Source organism: Lepisosteus oculatus, chromosome 22 (genome assembly GCF_040954835.1).
Source record: "Lepisosteus oculatus isolate fLepOcu1 chromosome 22, fLepOcu1.hap2, whole genome shotgun sequence".
NCBI lineage: Eukaryota > Metazoa > Chordata > Actinopteri > Semionotiformes > Lepisosteidae > Lepisosteus > Lepisosteus oculatus.
In genome coordinates this window covers 14,023,040-14,042,507 of record NC_090717.1, presented here as the reverse complement: position 1 = coordinate 14,042,507, position 19,468 = coordinate 14,023,040, and the positions used below count along the sequence as shown (strand labels likewise).

Here is a 19,468-nt window from a genome sequence, read left to right as displayed (position 1 = left end):
GGAGCTTTTTCGTCAGTGAAAATATAGAATTTACGGTAGAAAATTCAGAGAAGGTTTTGGCCTATAAACGGGATTCATCGAACAACTGTCAGCGGTTGCGTTTGTGCTGAGGTACATATATTCGTTTTGTGAAACTATCTTTGCTGAAATCTGTAACCTGAATTTAGTGTAAGCATGGGCAATGATGAAGGTGACATAATCCGCATGCCAGTACTTCGCATTGAAGTAAAATAGTAATTCCAGATTTTACACGCCCTCTCTCGCAGCTCACAATTCATCTGGTAGTTGAACTCGACTTTTTTTTTACCATTGCAGAATCTAATTCAGATTTTGAACTTCCTTCAAGGCCGTCTGTTTTTAAATACCCGTTAATATTTCGTTAACGAGGTTTAACAAAACAAAAACATTGGTGACATCAGCGTATTAATTAAACGGGAAATGGTCATTACATAGCATACGGAATGGGCACCTACAACGGGGAAAGATGAAATATCGCAACATTCTCGTCCAGGTTTCCAATGAAGCTCTTTTTTTTGTGGAAGCACTAGAGAAGATTGGAGGAGGGTGAGAGGTAGTTACTTTTAAGTCTTTCTCTTCCATGAAATGTATTCATTTACTAATGATGCTTGCTGCTGAGACTGAATCAGAGCAGTCCTGCAGCTCCCTAAACGGTCTTGGGGTCTGTTAAATATTAATGCGAAGGCAGATAGATAGGCAGGCAGGCTTGGCGAAAGAGTGATGTGTGAACATTTTTCATGTGTGAAGATAGATAGGTGAGGAGATGGAGAGACGAATTGCTGAAAATGGAGATATTTGAGGCATAAATGGATAATTAGGTAGAATAGATTGAATAGATGAGATAGATGGAGATAAATGGGTGGATAAGTAAAGAGCTGTTACAGAACATATATGCTTTCTTGTCTAAGGTTGGGTAGGTATATATCAGTAAAGACAAACAGATATATAGATAGGTAAGCAGGCACTGGAGCCCTCACTAACCCTCTTATGTTGAACGTACTTTCTCAGATACCTTTCTGTTACTGTTTAATCTCCAGTGAGAAAAAGACATATTCGTCATCCTTTATGTCCAGGTGTGATTCATCCCCAGTATAGGCCAAATTGGAGATATTAGTAACAGTTGCTGTTGAACTGACTGCTCCAGCTCTGATGGAGGGCAGCAGAAGAGTTCTGGCAGCACAAATTCCACGGAACTCCCTGTTTCCTTCCCCGTGACTATTAAGGATGCACACAGTTCATGGATTGTATTATTATAGGTCTTATCCTCACAATTCTTCAAACCTTCCTTCAGCTGAGCAGGGTTGGCAACAACTGCCCTCTGTAACCGAGATGTCCTTAAGTACCGCTTTTTTCTCTGAAGGCGACAGCGCAACCTGGTGATTGACACGTGTAACTGCAGATGGTTTCTCTGGTAGAGTTTGGTGATAAGGCACTTATCCATCTGTCTGATATTTTGTTCATTTGCTTTTTGTAAAATAACCCATCTGCTTTATATTATATCATACATAGACATTCATATTATATCGGTACATACAGGGCTTCATCACTCTGCTCTCCTCCCCACTGAGAGCTGGTGTGTGGGGAGCGCTCTGGTACACTCTGGCTGCCGTCGCATCATCCAGGTGGGGCTGCACACTGGTGCTGGTGGAGGGGATCCCCATGACCTGTAAAGCGCTTTGAGTGGAGTGTCCAGAAAAGCGCTATATAAATATAAGGATTATTATCATACATGGCATCTTTTAGAAGTCTTGCAGAGGTGGCCCCTATAAAAGGCACCAATAAATGAACTTTCACTGTAAAAGTACTAGAGAAATAGGTCTGCATGCACATGGTATCATGCTGAATCCATCACAAGATGTAACAGGTGTTGACACTGGGTTAAGGGATAGGCATTTATAATATATTGTGGCAACATCAACTGTAACCTTAAGACCTTGCTTCCCCCAGCTCATAGAGTTTTCAGATGAGTGTTGCCCTTTTAAAATGCCTATAAACAATTTCTTTGAATCATCACCTAACACATTTGATTCTTCTTCTCAATAAAAATGTAAAATCTTTGACTGTGTCTTAAGGGGAGCACTGTTCATTGATCTTGTCCAGAGCTTTAGTAGGTGGTGTGGGAGGCAAATTATGTACAAGAACCAAGGGACTAGGAGGGTAGTCATACTACTAGTAGGACAAAGGTATGAGGTCTTCAGAACTAGGTTATGGGGTAACCAGTACAAGCGTATAACTAAGAATAGGTTATATTATAGTGTATTTAGGTTGAGTTAATGAGATCTCTAGGGCTAGGGAGTCAGATGATTTAGATTTGTTGTCAGGGAAATAGGTTACTGCAAGTAGGGTATAGACCCAAACGTTGGCACTAGGAAATGACTATTACAAATCAGGAAGTGTCCACAACGTGCATAAATTAATTTTCATTTTTATGGCTCTAAACATATCCTAGATTTCTTTACACAGAGCTTTGGCATGGCTTCTCCAGTTTCTAACACTTAACGGGCAAGCCGAACACAAGTAAAGGTGATTGTTTAATAGCATAATTGTGAAATCAATTCTACATTTTAGTTTAGATTCTTTATGGACCACAGAATCAAGGCTAAATGGTCACCTACGGCATTTTCCCATGGAATAAATGGAGCCTGGAGTAAAGACCGCTATATTTTCTAAAGCTTCACCATGTTAATACTCGACAAAGGCATTTTGTTTTGGGCAGTGTGAGAGGCAGTATGGAAGAGGGTAGGAAGGCTGTAGATTGAATGTACAGAGCACTTCTCATGCCTTCCTTGAAATCTGCAGGTGCAGGAAAAAGGTGTTTGTGGTTTAACGAAGAAACTGAATTGATGGCCTACCATGCATTATTCATTCCTAATTTATGCCCAAAAGAAGGTTCCTTTCTCCTACCTTTGCTGTTGACAACAATATCAGCATATACAGAACAGCAACTAAGCCTTAGAGTAAGACAACACCACATCAAAATGACTAATCATTAATCAGCATTATGAGGAAACTAAACATTGACGGTTTAAAATTGACATTAAAAATCCACCTCTTTTTTTCTTCTGAATAGTTGTGTGATTCCTGTCAGGTGCCATTTCCTCACACTATGTAAACGACATGGAAAGGGTCAGAAACAAGAAGTTTTGCAGGTCTGAAAGTAACACGTGACGATGCAGGACTGTCAGACACACACAATGTGATGGCATCTTCACCTGCAATCTTCTGAACTGTCAATTTTCACAGCGCAGGTCTAAATGGCAGTCATTGCTTCTTGCTTGCTAAGGGCACTGGAATATTACAGGGACGTGCCAGAGTGGGACTAGGCAGGGAAGATGTAATGACAAAGACGTGGGCATCTCCCTTTCCTGCTCTCAGTGTAACATGCCTCCTCCTCAGCATGCCCCCTCATACTCTGTCTCACTGGGCTGTGCTGTGGATGTCAGATACTTTCATTAGCCTGCTCACAATTCCCAGCCCTCTGCTCACCCAGGGTCCTGCCTGTCAAAGGGAAGCCCTCATTCTCAGCTCCACCTGTGCTTTCTCAACGTTATTCTCCTGGTAAATATATACGTGTTAGAACAGAATTGTTTTCAGAACACGTATCCACTTCTGCGAAAACATCTCAGACCAGACTTCATCTTTTGATATTTCACCATGGGTTTTTTCTTTTTCTTTCTCTCTGTCTTTCTATTTTATGACAAAAAAGAGAACCCTTCATGTTGCCTATTCATTTATACCCAGCTCATTAGACTTCCACTTCGCCCCATCCTCTTTAGGCAGGGGCAGTGTGTTTGTTTTCAGGATCACAGGGGGAGCTGGAGGCTGTCCCAGCAAGCAATGGGCGCATGCAGGGTGCAGCCTGGGCGGGACACTAGTCAATCGAAGGAGGGTAGACACTCACACTCACATCAGGGCCAGTTTTCCCAGAAGCCAACTAACCCACCCGCATGTCCTGGGGCGGTTGGAGGTAACCTGGAGGAAACCCACCTGAACTCGGGGAGAACATGCGAGCACTGACAGCACGCCAGGAACTGAGCCCAGGGCCACAGTGCTGACCACTGCGCCTCTAAGCCATCCTGGGAAAAAACAAACTAACGCTTCGAAATGTGTCCTTTCCACAGCAGGAGCATGGTACTGCTTCCCGTTACTGTGCCTAACCGCTTTCTGCTTCTCTGCTCTTTCTTCTAGATTACCAAGGGGACTACTATGGCCCTGGGGCCAACTATGATTTCTTCCCTCATGGCCCCCCGTCCTCCCAGGCCCAGTCCCCCGCTGAGTCCAACTACCTTCCTGGCTCGGGACAGGGGCCCCTAGAAGGGCCCATCTCAGGCCACCACCCCTCGGACAACCAAAGGTACACGGACATGATCTCACACGCCGACACGCCTAGCCCTGAGCCGGGCCTCACGGGACCCCTGCACCCCATTCCGGGGGAGGTCTTCAGTGGGGGGCCGAGCCCTCCCTTCTCCCTGGCCAGTAACTCCAGCTACAGTGCCCCTCTGTCCCACCCCAGCCAGGAGATGGGTGAGACAGCAGTGTGGTAGAGGGCCTGAGGCTCAGATCCGGACTCTAATTTGGGGTACTGCTGTGGATCCATGGACCCACACATCCTGCCACGCCCGGAACCCACTCCTGGGCCAAGTCAGGGGGAACTCTGGGCAGGGTTGGTTGGCCAGCCATGCAGTCCTCTCTCTCCCCTCTTCACCCTCCAGGGCTGGGCTGCAGATACTGTCAGTGTGTTTCAAAGTCACGTCAGCGTTTCCTCAAGACGATACTGAGTACAGAAATCAGGGCAATGCTTCCTCTTTCATTTGCAATTCAGGAGTAATGTACATTTTCCGTGCCGATTATGGTTAACCGGTATTTGATTGAGAGCTTCATGGGCTTAATACAGGTACCTCCTTCCACATAGCTGAGTCTGTGCAGATAACTCAAGTAGATGTTTACCTGTTCTTTATTCAGTTCATTCTCTGATCTGTTCAATAGTTAATTTGAATGTAATGGCCCTTATTAAGTTAAATCTAGCCGGTACTTAAAAAGCGAATGAATGATAATTGAAGTCCAAATGTGTGACTGTTGCAGAGGGGAGGCACAATGTGATGCTTTTTGTAAATCCTTTACAGTGAAGAAAATGGAACAAATTCTATCATGCCTGTATCTCAATACAGGGTGTCTGGTAATCTCGACCAGTGTATACTGATTAAGGTATTAAGTGTTATACATGTTTGAATAATATGATGAAGAATAATGAAGTCAAAGTATCCAAGTCTCCCAGGTGTATGCTATGTTATGACAGACATGCTGAAAATTGATTAAGATGGAGCACAGGAGAGCCAGTTACTTAGGCAACATTATTTGTTTAACCAGTTAGAGAAACTGACATCAGTGGCTCAGTGGGTGTGATCAATATTATTACAACAGCATCTGATGGACACACCTCTCTTAAATAAAGATTTTTCACTTTTAATTCTATTGACATTACCTGCTGTCAACAGCAAATTCAGAGAAATATTATTGGCAAGAACTTCAACATCACAAGCTTGAACTATTTTACAATTTATTTGAGTCTATTCACATACACATTCACACAGGAAACAGAACAGAATAACATTTAATCACCTGTTCTCCAGACAGTGATTAAATCCATATCTGTTCAGACTTGACTGCAGTTCACGTGCTAATTCTGTACCCCAATGTGCTGGAAGTTGTCATAGGGAACACTGGAAGTCAAATCCAGTGACTTCTATGGGAATAATGTGATCTGATTTCAGTTATGTATAATAACATTTCTCATTCTTAAACAAAGAAATTGACAAGGTGTGAGGTCTGTCCTCCAGATTTTTGCTGTTTTATTGATAATGCTGTGCTATTCACATTGACATTACATGCCAAGACAAATGTCTTTTGTTTTTGAAGTGTTTGATTTTGTCTGCATTGCGTTGATATTTTGACATCACACCTTCAATATTAAGAAAAACACACTGTACCAATGCCAATATTTTTTCATCTTCAGTATCTCAAAGTACTGTTTTGTGTCTCCCTTTTGTGTTACTGAAAAGCCTCAACACAAGACAAATGCAAGGCTCTTTATAGTGTCACATAGAAGATGACTGAAGAAAAGTACTTTCTTTTATCAGCCTCTTGATTTTCCACCCCTCCGTGTTCATGAATGCCCCTCCTGCTCCACACCTGATCCATACAGAAGCAAGGACAGGAACAAAACTTATATTCATGGCTCTTCCACTTTGATCAGAGAGTTTGTGCCAACACAGATTGTCAAATTAAATGATTCCTAGTAGCAATTCACCAAAAACCCTGAAGATCAGCTGACATTCAGCCTTGGAATCTAAGGACTTATATTTTACTGCTTTACTTGTTTTTCTAACATGCAAGATAATTTTAACACATTATCTGCCAGCTTGGTTGGTGGAGGAGGCTATCGTGATATTTCTTTCTTACGTTTGATTTGTACCAGTGTTTTCCTCTTTCCGATTCCCATTTAAAAAAAAATCAGAAATCCCTTTGAATTCAATTGACAGTTATCCAACAAATATATATATATAAGCTACGTGAAAAGGATTATATTTGTCACAACAATCCTAACTGTACTGTAGGATTTGTTTGTCTGATTTACTGATGCATTTGAAATACTTAGACAAAAATAAATAAAAGACAATAGGTTGCATAAAAAGTGAAAGAAAGAAATGACTGACATGTCCAAAGAGTGTTCTGTTGGATTGTAGAAATGTGTTGTTAGTGGGAACAACCTTAGCAATGGCTCAGTGTTTAAGACACAGAAAAGATTCCAGATAGGAAGAAAGCTGGATCAATCACACAATTACATGTACAGCCTGGTTTGAAAAATGAAAGAAAATGTCTGCAGTTGTACTGCACCTGCACACACTCAAATTACCCTGTGGCACCCCAGCAAAGTCAGGAATTTTTAGTAAACATAATAAACTGATAACAAAATCTGTGAGATGCATTGTTTTTATTTGGCTGTTCGCAATGTACAGCATGGTGGAAAAGGAATATGTTTAGACTCATGAGCACCTCTCTCACTAGGCAAATTGTGGCTTTTTAAACAGACATGCATAGGACTCTCATGGTTGAGACTTCATTTAATACTGTGATCTTATATTATGGATCTTGGTACAACCCCGTTTTGCCTGTATTTACTGAAGCTATTGTATTTTCACTGTTTAAGAATTATTGAGGAGTCACAGAATAACACTGATAAACGTAAATTACTCTTTATATGCCCAATGTGCTGTGATCAATTAACAAGTTTCTTGGTTCAAACATCAATCATATACTGTATGTGGTATTCTTTGCTACCTCCAATCAATGACTCCAATCTTAGTAATGGAACTTGGGGTGCAGATGATTATTGGGGTCACTCAATTCACTAAGTAGAGAAATGAACTACTCCAGATATAATGTAGATCTATGGGTTCAGCAGGGAAGACTAATCAACACTGGTAGGTGAGGAGTTACAATATAACACTCTAGCTGTATTCTGGACATAAACTGTTGACTTGTCACTATTTTTGAAGTACATGATGCAGTAATGGATTCTCTGTTCCTTCTTAGGAAGGTCATTATTCTTGTACAATAATGACCAGGCCATTTGTCCCAAGTGCTCCTTCACCACAACCCCTGCTGCTCCAGGGGCATGAAGGGGTAAAATATCTTTCTATTTCTGGTCCTGATCACTCACCAAATACCAAATAAAAGTCATAGAATCCATAAGTATTATTTAAGCTTTTATTTTACCCGATAGTCAGATCATCTTATTACCAGTTTTCTATTAAAGCAGAGATTTCAGAATTTTAGATTGACCAACATTTGAGCTTTAGGAAAGCTTTAATTTTTCCTTGAATAAGGTTTTTAAATCACTTGTTTCAGAAGAAGAAGCAAATTTATTTTTAAACTGTCATCTGTTCTTGATTTGCTTTCATGAAGTTACTAAGGAGGGAATATAAAAAAAAACTCTTCAATGTTGAAGAATTAAGTAAGAATTATGTTAAGAATTAGTACTAATGCTAGCATTAATGGAAGATTGCTTTTCTTATTAGATTACTTATTCATGAATGACCATGTTATATTCCTGTATTACTTTTCCCATGATTTATTTCCAGAAGATCAAGCAATACATTTTGGGCGTCTATATGATAATGCTGAGCATTAACTTTAATTGTTATTCTTGTTTTACGTGGTACATAATATGTGTGAGCCAACCTTGGTCCTAAAGAGCCACAGTCCAGCAGGTCTCATAGGTCACCCTGAAGACATCAATTTCTAAAGATTGGAACACATGTGAGTTTTGATTATTTATCAATTACCAGGTTAATTGGTTCAATTCAATTAGCAATGGCAAACTGTGAGCTGGATATTTGTATTTCACATCAAATGATCCCTAAACAATTTAATTGAAGAAATCACATGGATCTGTTCACAAAATGAAATCATTCTATAGAAATATATGATTTTTCAGAGTTTTATAAAACTAGATGATTCACCCATAACATTTGCTGGACTGTGTCTCTTGAGGATTAGATTTGGTCACCCCTGGTATATTGTGTTAAAACATTTTTTTTAAATCCTCTTTTTCATCCATAATAAAATAAATGAGGTTACAGACAAGAGGAGACCGTTCACCCCATCTTACCCTTCTTCATAGTTCACTGATCCAAGGAACTGCAGCCAGTTCTTGAACAAAGCCAGGGTATTTGTTCAGTGGGTTCCACACTGCCTATACTTCCAGAACCTGCAGAAAATATGTAGGTGTACACTCTGTGGAAAATGTAAACCAAGCTGTTAAAACAAACATGGCTTTAATAATGAAATTGCTGAACACTGTATCTTCAGGCATGAGATGACTTGAGACAGATCAAAGTATTTTCCCCAACACTTTATGTGTGGCTGTATTTTGTCCCCAACTGGTGGCGAGTGTCCTCTTTGAGAAGGACTTGAGGGTGAAATAGGACCTTTGCGGTTTTAGGTCAGCTTCACTGAATGTGTTGTAGCTGCAGTGAGTGAGCAGGGGGAGTCTTTTAAAAAAAGTATTTTCCGTAGACAGGATCGTGTCCCCAGTGTCCGTTCTCCGGATGCTACAGGAGGTTCTAAAATACTTGCTTCATTTCGTTTTGTATCTATTGACCTCCATTTTCACTGCTTTTGCTTTAAAGAAAAACATAAGGAGAGAACATTGAATCCATTATTGACGATTCCCTACAACAGCTGAGGCCTTCTTGGTGAATGGTGTGTTTTTTTCCACCCCAACCCAGAAAATCTATGAAAAAAAAACAATAAACAGCAACATATGTGACTCAGCCATGCAGCTGAGTGCTGAGAAAAGGCTCCACTTTGCCATCTGTTGGAGAAGCTGTGTAAAGTCAGAAGGTTAAACAAGAGTAGTCTCTGATGCATGGCTGAACATAACTGCTTACTGAAAATAAGGAATAAATAACTCATTTTCAGTTGGGTGTTTTTAAGAAAGGTTCTGTTTAGTGAGAACAAAAGTGCATGTAAGTATACAACTTGTGTTGTTAGCACATCATCTGGTTTGGAGTACTTTGTTTATAATAAAAAATAGCCACCAGAGAATGTGAATTCCATTCATCCAAAGTTAATTAATAAGAAGAACACATTTGAATAAAACTACAAACAGGATCAGTCTAATTCTGTTGTGCTCTCGAAATCCATCTCCAGGACATTTCGGGTGTGCTACTAATACACAAAGCAAGAGAGGGGTAGACATGGATTTTCTCATCTTTCTCATGTGAATGTGTGAAAACATCAGTAGATCGCTTTCTTTTCTTTTTTTTGACCGGATTCACCATTGTTCTCATGTCTAAAAAAAAAGAATATTCTGAATTTTTGTCTCATCACAAATTTTGTAAACTATGTCCTTCAGAGAGTTTGTATGTACATATATATATAATCTATATTTTTCCTAATTGCTGGAAATCGATTGCTCCTGGATTGCGTACTCCGTATGGAAGCCAGACGAGATGTATGCCTTTTGTTGGGAGCTCTTATGTATCGTGTGAAGCCTGAGTGGGCTGGAGTGAGATGTCGGGGGTGGGGGCAGGGATCCGTCTGCCAGTGCAGGCAGATGAATACATGTTGCTGTTTCTGTTGTTTCAATGTGAATAACAATAATAAAAAAATGTTTTAGTTAAGCCTTACACCAAGCTCTTCTTTTGATTGTCAACTTTGCTCTGTCTTTCTTTACTGGGGTGTCGATTAGCACCCTGGAAAGTGTGTCAAAACCCAGGTCTGCGTGTGCAGATTGCTATGGCCATTGCTGATCACGCTCTCCAGCGCCGCTGCGTGGCGGGTCAGAGGAACAGGGCGTGAAGAGGCAGTGACCCAGTGCTCCTCATGTCCTTGTGCACTTGTCTGGTCTGTGAGGCTTGCTCAAAATCTCTTCTGGTGCTCTGGTAGTGTATCAGCACATTCGCTGAAGCTAGATAGCAACACAGCAGAAATTGTATTGATGGGCAGCAAATGTCGGCTGGAAAAGCTGGGGAGCTCCACAGTTATGGCTGATGGCTTCCCCATTCCTGAGTTGCCATAGTCAGGAATCTGGGAGTCACACTTGATCCTCTCCTTTCTCTTGAGGCCCATGTGAAAAATCTGATGAAGATGTCTTTTTCTCATCTGAGAAATCTTGCCTGCATTAGGCAGTTTCCAATTTCTTCAGTTTCCGAAGCTGAGTAGCTGATTCTGCAACTCTGTACTCTATGGGCTCCCTAACTTCTCCCTCTCTTCTCAACAACATGCAGTATGTCCAAACCTCTGTAGCTGCGCTGCTCACAGCAGACACTGGCAGCATATCACTCCTACTCTTCAGTCTCCACATTGGTTGTCTGTAAAGCCACAGATTCAATACAAGATGTTGTTACTGACTTTACTCTGTGAATTATCTGGCTCAATCACACATCAGTGAGCTCCTTTACACTCACACTCCCTCTCCAAGGCACCATTCAGCCAGGCAGGGCCTTTGCTCTCTGTGCCCAGGACTAAATCCTGGACTTTTGATGGCTGTGCTTTTCCTGTCTCTGCTCCTTTGTTATGGACTGCTCTTCCTCCGACTCTTCAAGAGACCAATTCTTTGACTCTCTGTAAACCAGAACTTACAAACTCATCTTTTTACCAGGGCCTATGTCCAATTGCCCTGCATTCTGTCCTGTATGATGGTTCAAGTTAATTATTTTCTTTTTATTGTACTATTTTGTCTTTTCTTTATTACTACACACTGTGTCCTGGGGTTTTATTTTCCTACTTGAACAATAAATAATAATAATAATCATCATCATCATCATCATAATTATTATTATTATTATTATTTTATTATTATACTTACAGTACCTTAAACACTTTCTTCAGATAAGTGGATGAGTGGAGATGTCTTGCAGACCTTCCAGTGACTGCTGTGAGGCCACAGTGCAGCTCAGCTGTAGCTCCATGCTGTAACACTCAACCCTGATCTGATCAGTCTTGGAGGACTTTGTGTTTAACATCATCTGCAAGCAACTCTGGGCTCTTGGAAATCCTCCCTGAGCCTCTGAGTCATTCTTTTACCAGCTCAACTTTTGCACATATCTTCACAAAGGCCTAACTTCATCGTCCTCCAGATGACTGAAACAGAAACATCTTCTTTTTGTTATGCTGAGTATCAGCCTTTTTTATGTTGCTGTCACTGCAGATGTTTTGGAAACAAGAACCTGGTACTTTGATGCATTTCCTCCTCATACCCAGTTCTTCACATCATACTCTGCTGTGACAGTAATTGAAGTCCATCAAACAATAAAGAAATCTTAACATTTTAGCATGGTGCAGTTAGTTATTGCAATTCTATGTTGAGTCTGATAGTCAAAACCCTAGGGACACTACCTTTTTAAACTTGTGTATTTTTCCTATTTGTATAGTATGATAGTACACTCTTACCTAAACAAATAAATTAGACTTTGTTTTTTTAATAATACATTTATGCATTTTCATGCATGACTGCCCATAAGCTATATCATATAATCGTGCTGTATCACATGCAGCAAATTTAAAAACAAAGCATCCTCAATTAGGAACATCTGTGCTCTGGTTTGTCTATGCTGTAAAGCTATAAAATAGATTTTTAATTAGCATTTTTGGGTTTCTTGCTTTGTGCATGATTTTTGCAATGTGTCAGCACTATTAACAAAGTCCATAAGTTATCTGATTTGGTACCGTGGTAGTATAAAGGTTCTGTACCATACCCTTGCCAGATACACACATTGTTTCCTCCTGCTATAACCAGGTGGTCCTCTGGTGTGTGTGTGGGGGGTTGTAGCAATTTTCCCCATGACTAGTTTTAATGTAAGAGTAATGAGAGGCAGGCTAGGCCCTGCACAGTTCTCTCCCTGGGGGGTCTTTGTGCATTTCATTGAAGACCAGGAAGAAAACCTGGCTCTGCTCTCAGCAGTAATGTACAAACATGGACAAGATAGATACCCTCAGAGTTTAAGCAATACCTTGCTTCTTGAACACACCTCTCGCTACATTCCTCTCCACTGCAGTCCCAGGGGTGTTCTTTGGATTACCATTACAGGGGAGCTTCAAGGTGACATTCCCGAGTCCCACAGAGCTTTAAACTGGCTCTCCAGGGGAATTAGGGACAGAATTCCGCCAAACAGAGGTTTTGGAAGTGCATTTCATCAAAGGTGCGAACTCCTGTGGAATGAACCATCTTTGTATTCCCTATGTAGTATGGCAAACAATACTCTACATGGAGAGCATCAGTATAAATAAGGGATAGAACAGTAAATATTTGTTGTAAAAAATTGGTTTGCTGAGGCAATGAAACATATTTGTCTTTTAACGAATGTATGTTTTTCTCTTGCACTGTCCTTCACTGTCTTATGATATGATTAAGTTATTGGACAATTTATGCAAGCTACCATAAGACACATTCACTTTGAGCTCAATCGAACATTGTGTATGTATTTCAGGCATGAATATTTTTTGCATTTCAGATAAAACCAACACACAGCAGAACACAACCTTGATGCCAGCTTGAGAATATATACGATAACTAGTAGGGTCACAAGTAAGAGATGCTTCTTTGGTTCCCAGCAGATTATTGATCCAGTGCTCTCGTCCTGCCACTTCCTGAAAGATTCCAGACAAACAGGTTCAATACTGTGTCTTTGTAGCTTGTGGCTGTAAGCACTTGCTATTCATTCATTTTAACATCTGCAGGTCCTTGTTTTTACTGATCCTGAAGCAGTCCATTGGAATAACTTTGTGAATGCCTTTCAGGACAGGCCCAGACAGTGAATGACTCTCAGAATCTGAGTGATACGTCAGTGGTAGGTGCTTCTGGTTGTATCCACAAAGCATTAAAATCACTTTTCCAGCCAGCCTCCAGTGTAGAGAGCCACACCAATTTGCCAGTGACCTTGAGAAGCCCAAAGCCCCAGTGTGCAACAGAGAGAAAGAAAGAAACATTGGCATCAACCTCTCTAACAGTCCAGCATGTCTAAGAACATGCCTTGCATGAAGGCCAAGAATTGCTACCATAAGAATTACGCATCTCTAATCACTATAGACTGTTATTATCCCATCATCATCATCAACTTTCCTGTGCAGGATCACAGTGGTCCGGAGCCTATCCCAGCAGGCTAAGAGCACAGGGCCAACCATCTCAGGCCACACAAGACACACACTCACACCAGGGCCCATTGTCCCAGAAGCCAACCAACCTACCAGCAGGTCTTTGGACTGTGGAAGGAAACCAGAGCACCTGGTGGAAACCCACGTCCCCGTGCCGGCCCTCTCTGTGGATCAGATATGGACAATATCGGGAAATAAGATATGATGCGGATCCACTCCATTGTAAAGGGAGCTGGAGGCTCACTGCGCGCTGAGCACAGAGCCACAGCTCTCCTGCAGCTGCAGGGGAAGCTCTAAGGATGTGTGGTGAAGGGCTCAGCGAGGCAGTGGCGGTTCGGGGGCCCTGCTGTAATTAATGCTGTGACCTTCCCTCTGTCTCCTATTTGCAGGGTAATAGGATTTCCCAGCCCCAGGCAGGAGCTCGGAGCTCGGAGCTCCGGTGTGCCAGCGCCGCTCGCGCTCTGGGTGAGGGGGGATGGGGAGCAGGGCTGAGCGGGTGATTTATAAGGGCGCTGTGCGCGGCACTGCTCTCTCCGCAGGAGCAGACCGGGGGAATCCATTACAACAATGGGAAGGGGGAGGGGGAGTTTGTCAAGGTGTGTTTGTGGAGAGTGGGGGTGGGGAGATGAGCACAAACGAACAGAGCTGGAGCAGTGGCCCGGCTCATTCTGGCCACCCTGCGCCCTCACACGCTCGCGAAGAAACCAGGCAGGGTCAGGAATGAGAACAGCAAGGACGGAGCAAGCTGAGTAAGGACACGTTCCTGAGTGACCTGCTCTCCGTTTCCAATGTGTTTCATAGAATCCAAACCTGGACTGATGTCCATTCTTAATGAGAAGTGCCGAAACCATTATTTACCGATTAAATCAACATCATTCCTGTACAGATTATCATACTTTAATGTACTTGCTTGTCTTTCTATTTGATTTGAAATGAGCTGCACTGCCTCTTGTTGAAGCTCTATTTTATTTATATTTCACGTACTATTTCTTTTTCTATCCCTGTGTACAAAAACAACATTTAATTATTCTTGCTGTTTTTAATAGTTTATTACCCAGTTCCCTCAATTGTGTCGTCTTTTAGAATGTCTTCATAAGAAGAGCACTACAAAAGAAATGAAAATGATTTAGTGCTGCAGATCTAGGTTTTGGAAAAACTGTATTTCCCTCCGCGTGTGTACAGTCTATATATATGTGTAAAGCTTCTACATGCACACAAGCCCGGGCCGCATGTACTGCTGATGTCAATGTTTGCTAAACGCAGGCAAGCATGGCCCCCGCATGAGCAACAGGGAATTACAGATAAGAAGATAAGAGATAGACGTGTCTTTTATTCCAAGCACCTGCGGCAGTGGCTTTGTTTCCCAGCTGGAACAATGCTGGTCAGGTGGGCTTCAGGTAGCAGACAACGAGGAGGACCCCCAGGAGGGCAGGGGGCTGGAGACTAACTGAGAGGGCTCAAGGGAACCACACAGCTGAGCAGCTTCTTCAATCCAGGAGCACAAAGAACCAAGGGTCCCCCTTTCTCTGGCACAGACCTGGGCCAGCGCTGACGCACAAACACCCGCTTCCTGTCGCGTTCAGCTCCGAGCGGAGGGGCTGAAAACACGAGACGCTGAAGCTCGCTGCACCTCGAGGTCACGCGGCAGGGTCTCGGGATGAGGCCCTGTGGCAGGGAAGGGTTTTGTAGCAATTGGAGCGAAGTTTGACACTCAGGTGGCCTGTGTGACCAGACCCTTATATCACATATATGCTTTTTCCAATTCATTCATCCCAGAATGCTATAGGAATTCTGGGATCCTTCTCTGTAGTCTTATTCTGATAGTTTTACTGAACCGTCAGACATGGACGCAATCAGACACAGTGAACTACCGTTCTAGAGTTGCCTGCATGTACCAGTCCATAACAAATCCGGGTTGTAGATGGGAGGCACTAGACCTTTTTGTTTCCCATGGGCTGCTACTGAGAAGGTGCGACCAGTTCTGTCATCCAATCCAGTCCCAGAGCCTGACGGTATCGGCACCGCTGAGCCGCCTGCCCCCGTTCAGAGCTGTGCACACAAGCGGTGTTCTCTGTAATTTATAATGCAATTACATCTGCTGTTTCATACTGCACCTTGGAGGAATTAGTGAATATTACAGTTAATACAGTTACAGTACCTGAAATAAATTACCTGTCAGCGTGAGTAATTGTAATTAACTGCAGCTCTGACGAGGATTACAATAATTCATTCACGCTAATGCACCAATAGCAGTCCTGATTGACCAAAGTGAAAAGCTTTTTGTATTTCAATGATTTTGGCAATTTGCCATGCTGAATGTCCCAGAGTGATGATTTCCCACCAGTCCTTTAGGTTGGCATTCTCCCAGGAACAATGGCAGTCAAACAACAGTTGCACATTTTCACTTAACCCTGAATATGAATTAGTAGGTATTCAGTTGGATTTCTTTTTCATGGTTCAGTGCTATTATTAGGCTGTAGTTTTCTAGCTGAAGGAAAAACACATTTGATATTTGTATTTATTTTCATAACACATGGAGAACATAGAAAAATAAAATATGTTAGAAACAAGAGAAAGACATCTGCCCCCTGTAACTCATGTGGATTCGTAGCTAATTAATCTAACGAAGTCAACCTGATATTTATTGAATGCATCAGGGTATCAGCTTGAACATCAGAGTTGGGTAGCTTACTCTGGACCCCCATGGTGGTTTTATAAAACAGGTACCTCTTTCTTTTTAGTTTTGAAGTCACTTCCATGTAGTTTTCTGCTTGTCTTCTCGTCTGTGTGCCAGTTCTGATTCTGAAGAAGATGACTTTAGTTGGCCTGTTTAATATGAACAAGATTCAGTGCTTTAAGCAAGTCAAGGTATACAATCCCTTTAAGCCTGGGAATGTAACTAGCTGATTCCAAATAGTTATTTGTAACATGCTGACCAAAGACCACATGTGAACAGTATTCAAAATGAGGCGATACATCCCCATGCGGTTTAGAACGTACACTTTTACCCTGGGAGTTCAACAAGGCTGAGCCTGGTCACTGCTAGGATGGGAGACATTGTGCTGCTGAAAATGGTAGGTGGGGCTTTGAGAGCAGAGTTTTCAATGCAATGCTCCAGTATGGGGACTGGAAAAACTGTCCGGTTAAGGATGCTGTCATTTGAATGAGACATTAAACTAACGTTGCCATTCATTTGCAACTTTTCAAAGGAGTAGGGTTGTGAACCCTGGTGTCCTGGCTAAATTCTGCCCTCTACCCTCTACCTTAATTCTATTCTGAAGTAATTTCTCTGCCTGATTTGTTGTGAAGGGAGGCTGCTGCTACTTTGTGGCAAAAGTAAATGTGGTAAATCTGCATTTTCTGGTGCACAATCTAGCTATTTCCCTTTACTGTACACAGGAAGACATGATGTTAATATTGAAGAAAACCTGATAATGCATCAATTAAATGTGATGTGCAAATGTGAAGGATTAACTGCCATATTTCATATTAAATGATTATGTATAATTGTTGTGATCGGGCCTTTTCAGACTTTGATCTTTGGGATTAAAGGTTGCTAAATGACAAGCTTGCAAACTCACCTGTTACTCTATTCCTGGTCATTGGCGAGTCCACAGGGCTGCTCCAGTTTGGGCTGTGATGGCCTGGCCATCCAGGCACTCAGCCTTATTTTATCTCTCATTGTTCTTTTTCTGTTGTTGTGTTGAGAAAATTTAAAGTATGTGTTTAAGTCTCCATCACAACATTCCTTCCTCTCTCTCTCTTACTGTAGCTTTTCTAGAGACCTTTTCGACCTGTGCTGCTGTTCCATAACTGAATGTTGCTCTTGTTTTAATCTGTCTCCTTAACAACCCAACCAATCTGTTTTCAGAAGCTGGTTTGTCTTTAGAGGGTCATAATGAGGCACAGAGAACTAGTAAGACTACACCAAGGCCAAGAAGTTTTTCTTAATTAATTTGTAAAAACATTGGGCCACTATATAGCCTTTGGTTTACTCGATTGTGAATTTGTGCTGTGCAACAAGAAAAATTACTTTCAACTGTTGCCAATGATTCTTCACTGAATCTGCATATACAGTACCTTGTCCCATTCTGCTGTTACTCTGTCAAAACCTTTTTTTTGCTCTCTGACAGTACTATTTCCAGATATACTCCAAAGCATACCATATTATCATCACAGTTCCCTAATGGTTCTCTCACCTCTATTTTCCTCACTCCATCCTGATTGTTTGAAAAGACTAGATCAATACAGGCATTCCCTCTTGGAGGTGCTTTGACAAACTGTGCACAACCATAATCATTAACCATGTCTGCCTTTTCTGTTTCTGTTTCTGATGTCCCTGATGGCTTTTCTGAATCTATGTGGGGAAAGTAAAAACCAAACAGAGTACAAAACTTCTGCCTTTATATATGCATCCACGATTTCATTATATAAGCCAGCATTATAGTTGAAGTCTATGTTTACTGATGTATAGTATACTCCTAACACTATGTGTTTTGAATATCTGATGCATATAACTTCTGAGACCGAGGATTTGTCGGTTATTAGGTGTAGTGCTTGATTGCTCTTTTTAACATCGAGTGCTACTCATCCACTTCTTACATCGTGTCTCTGCTCTGCTTTATTTTGTATGTGAGCAAGACATGACAGCATTGCATCATATTGCTTAGGCTCATGGGGGTTTTTTCTTATTAAGAGGAACAAAAGACCTGATTCCAAATGACAAACAGGTGAAGGAAATGCAGTTTCTCTCTACGGTGTTCCCCTCTTGAGAGTACGGTAGGTCCCTTTTCAGGCCATCAAGGCTCATGGGGTCTTGAGTGTATGGCAGCTGCTAAACTAAATCACCCCAAATCATCCTTACACATTAAACACACAGTTCCAGACATACATCCATTATCTAACTGCCTTATCCCACACAGGGCTGCAGTGGAGCCAGAGCCAATCCCAGAAAGAAACACGCGCGAGACAGGAAGCCAGCCCATCAGTTCAGAGGGCACGCACACTCACACCAGGGCCAGTGAATCTACCAGCAGCTCTCTGGGACAATGGGAGGGAACTTGAGCTCCTGGGGCAAACCCACATGAGAGCACAGAGCACAGACTCCTTGCAGAAGCACCCCAGGCCCAGCGCTGACCCAGGGCTCCAGGACTGTGGCAGTGATGCTGACCACTGCGCCGCTGCGCCGCCCCAGTTCCAGACCTTCTTCACTCAGATGTGAAAAAATGCGTCCAGTGCCTGTTATACAGTAAGAGTGCCATATCACCAGAATAAGCCAATTGTGCACTTCTTCATCAAGAAGATGTTGATTTGACATGCTATATACAGTATATACACAGGACATCCAGCTTTTATGTTCATTGGCTTGTTTGATACCAACAAAATGTATGAGTACGAAATGCATGCATACAATGGAATAAAACTATTACTCATTTTAACCTCCATCGCTTTGTTCTCTCCCTTCTCAGCCTCTCTAATATCCTTTTAATCTAAATCTGTTCTACTTCTCTCCTTTAACATGAGCCTATTGTCTGTTGTCCTTCAGTTATTTTGTGCTTTCTTTCTTATTATATTTACTCAATGTATGTTTTAAACAATATAGTTTGGGCCTTTTGTTTGCTTACTCTGGGATGAATCTGGTCTGAGCTTCAAGCAGAACGTATTTAAACTTTGGTCTCCCATTCACCGCCGATTCCACATTCCTTCTGCTCCATTCTGCTTCCGTTTTGCTGCCTCCTGCTCGCATTGTGTGCTCTCTGCGCTTTGAGTGTGTTGTCAGAATATACTGCTA

General features: G+C 41.9%; 1 protein-coding gene across 2 annotated transcripts in view; it reads left to right on the top strand.

Moving 5' to 3' along the window:
- Window positions 1-19,042, top strand: part of lhx5 (LIM homeobox 5) — a 45,484-nt gene extending 26,442 nt beyond the window's left edge. Inside the window, exons 5-6 of one of the 2 annotated variants that reach the window (XM_015365972.2) lie at window positions 4,207-4,372; window positions 18,600-19,042. In XM_015365972.2, coding sequence (XP_015221458.1) covers window positions 4,207-4,372; window positions 18,600-18,741 — 308 coding nt within the window. In that variant the 3' untranslated portion in view covers window positions 18,742-19,042. Of the gene's footprint in view, window positions 1-4,206; window positions 10,201-18,599 lie in introns of those variants that run through there. The other variant, XM_006640292.3, reaches the window with a different exon arrangement.
- The last annotated feature ends 426 nt before the right edge of the window (window positions 19,043-19,468 follow it).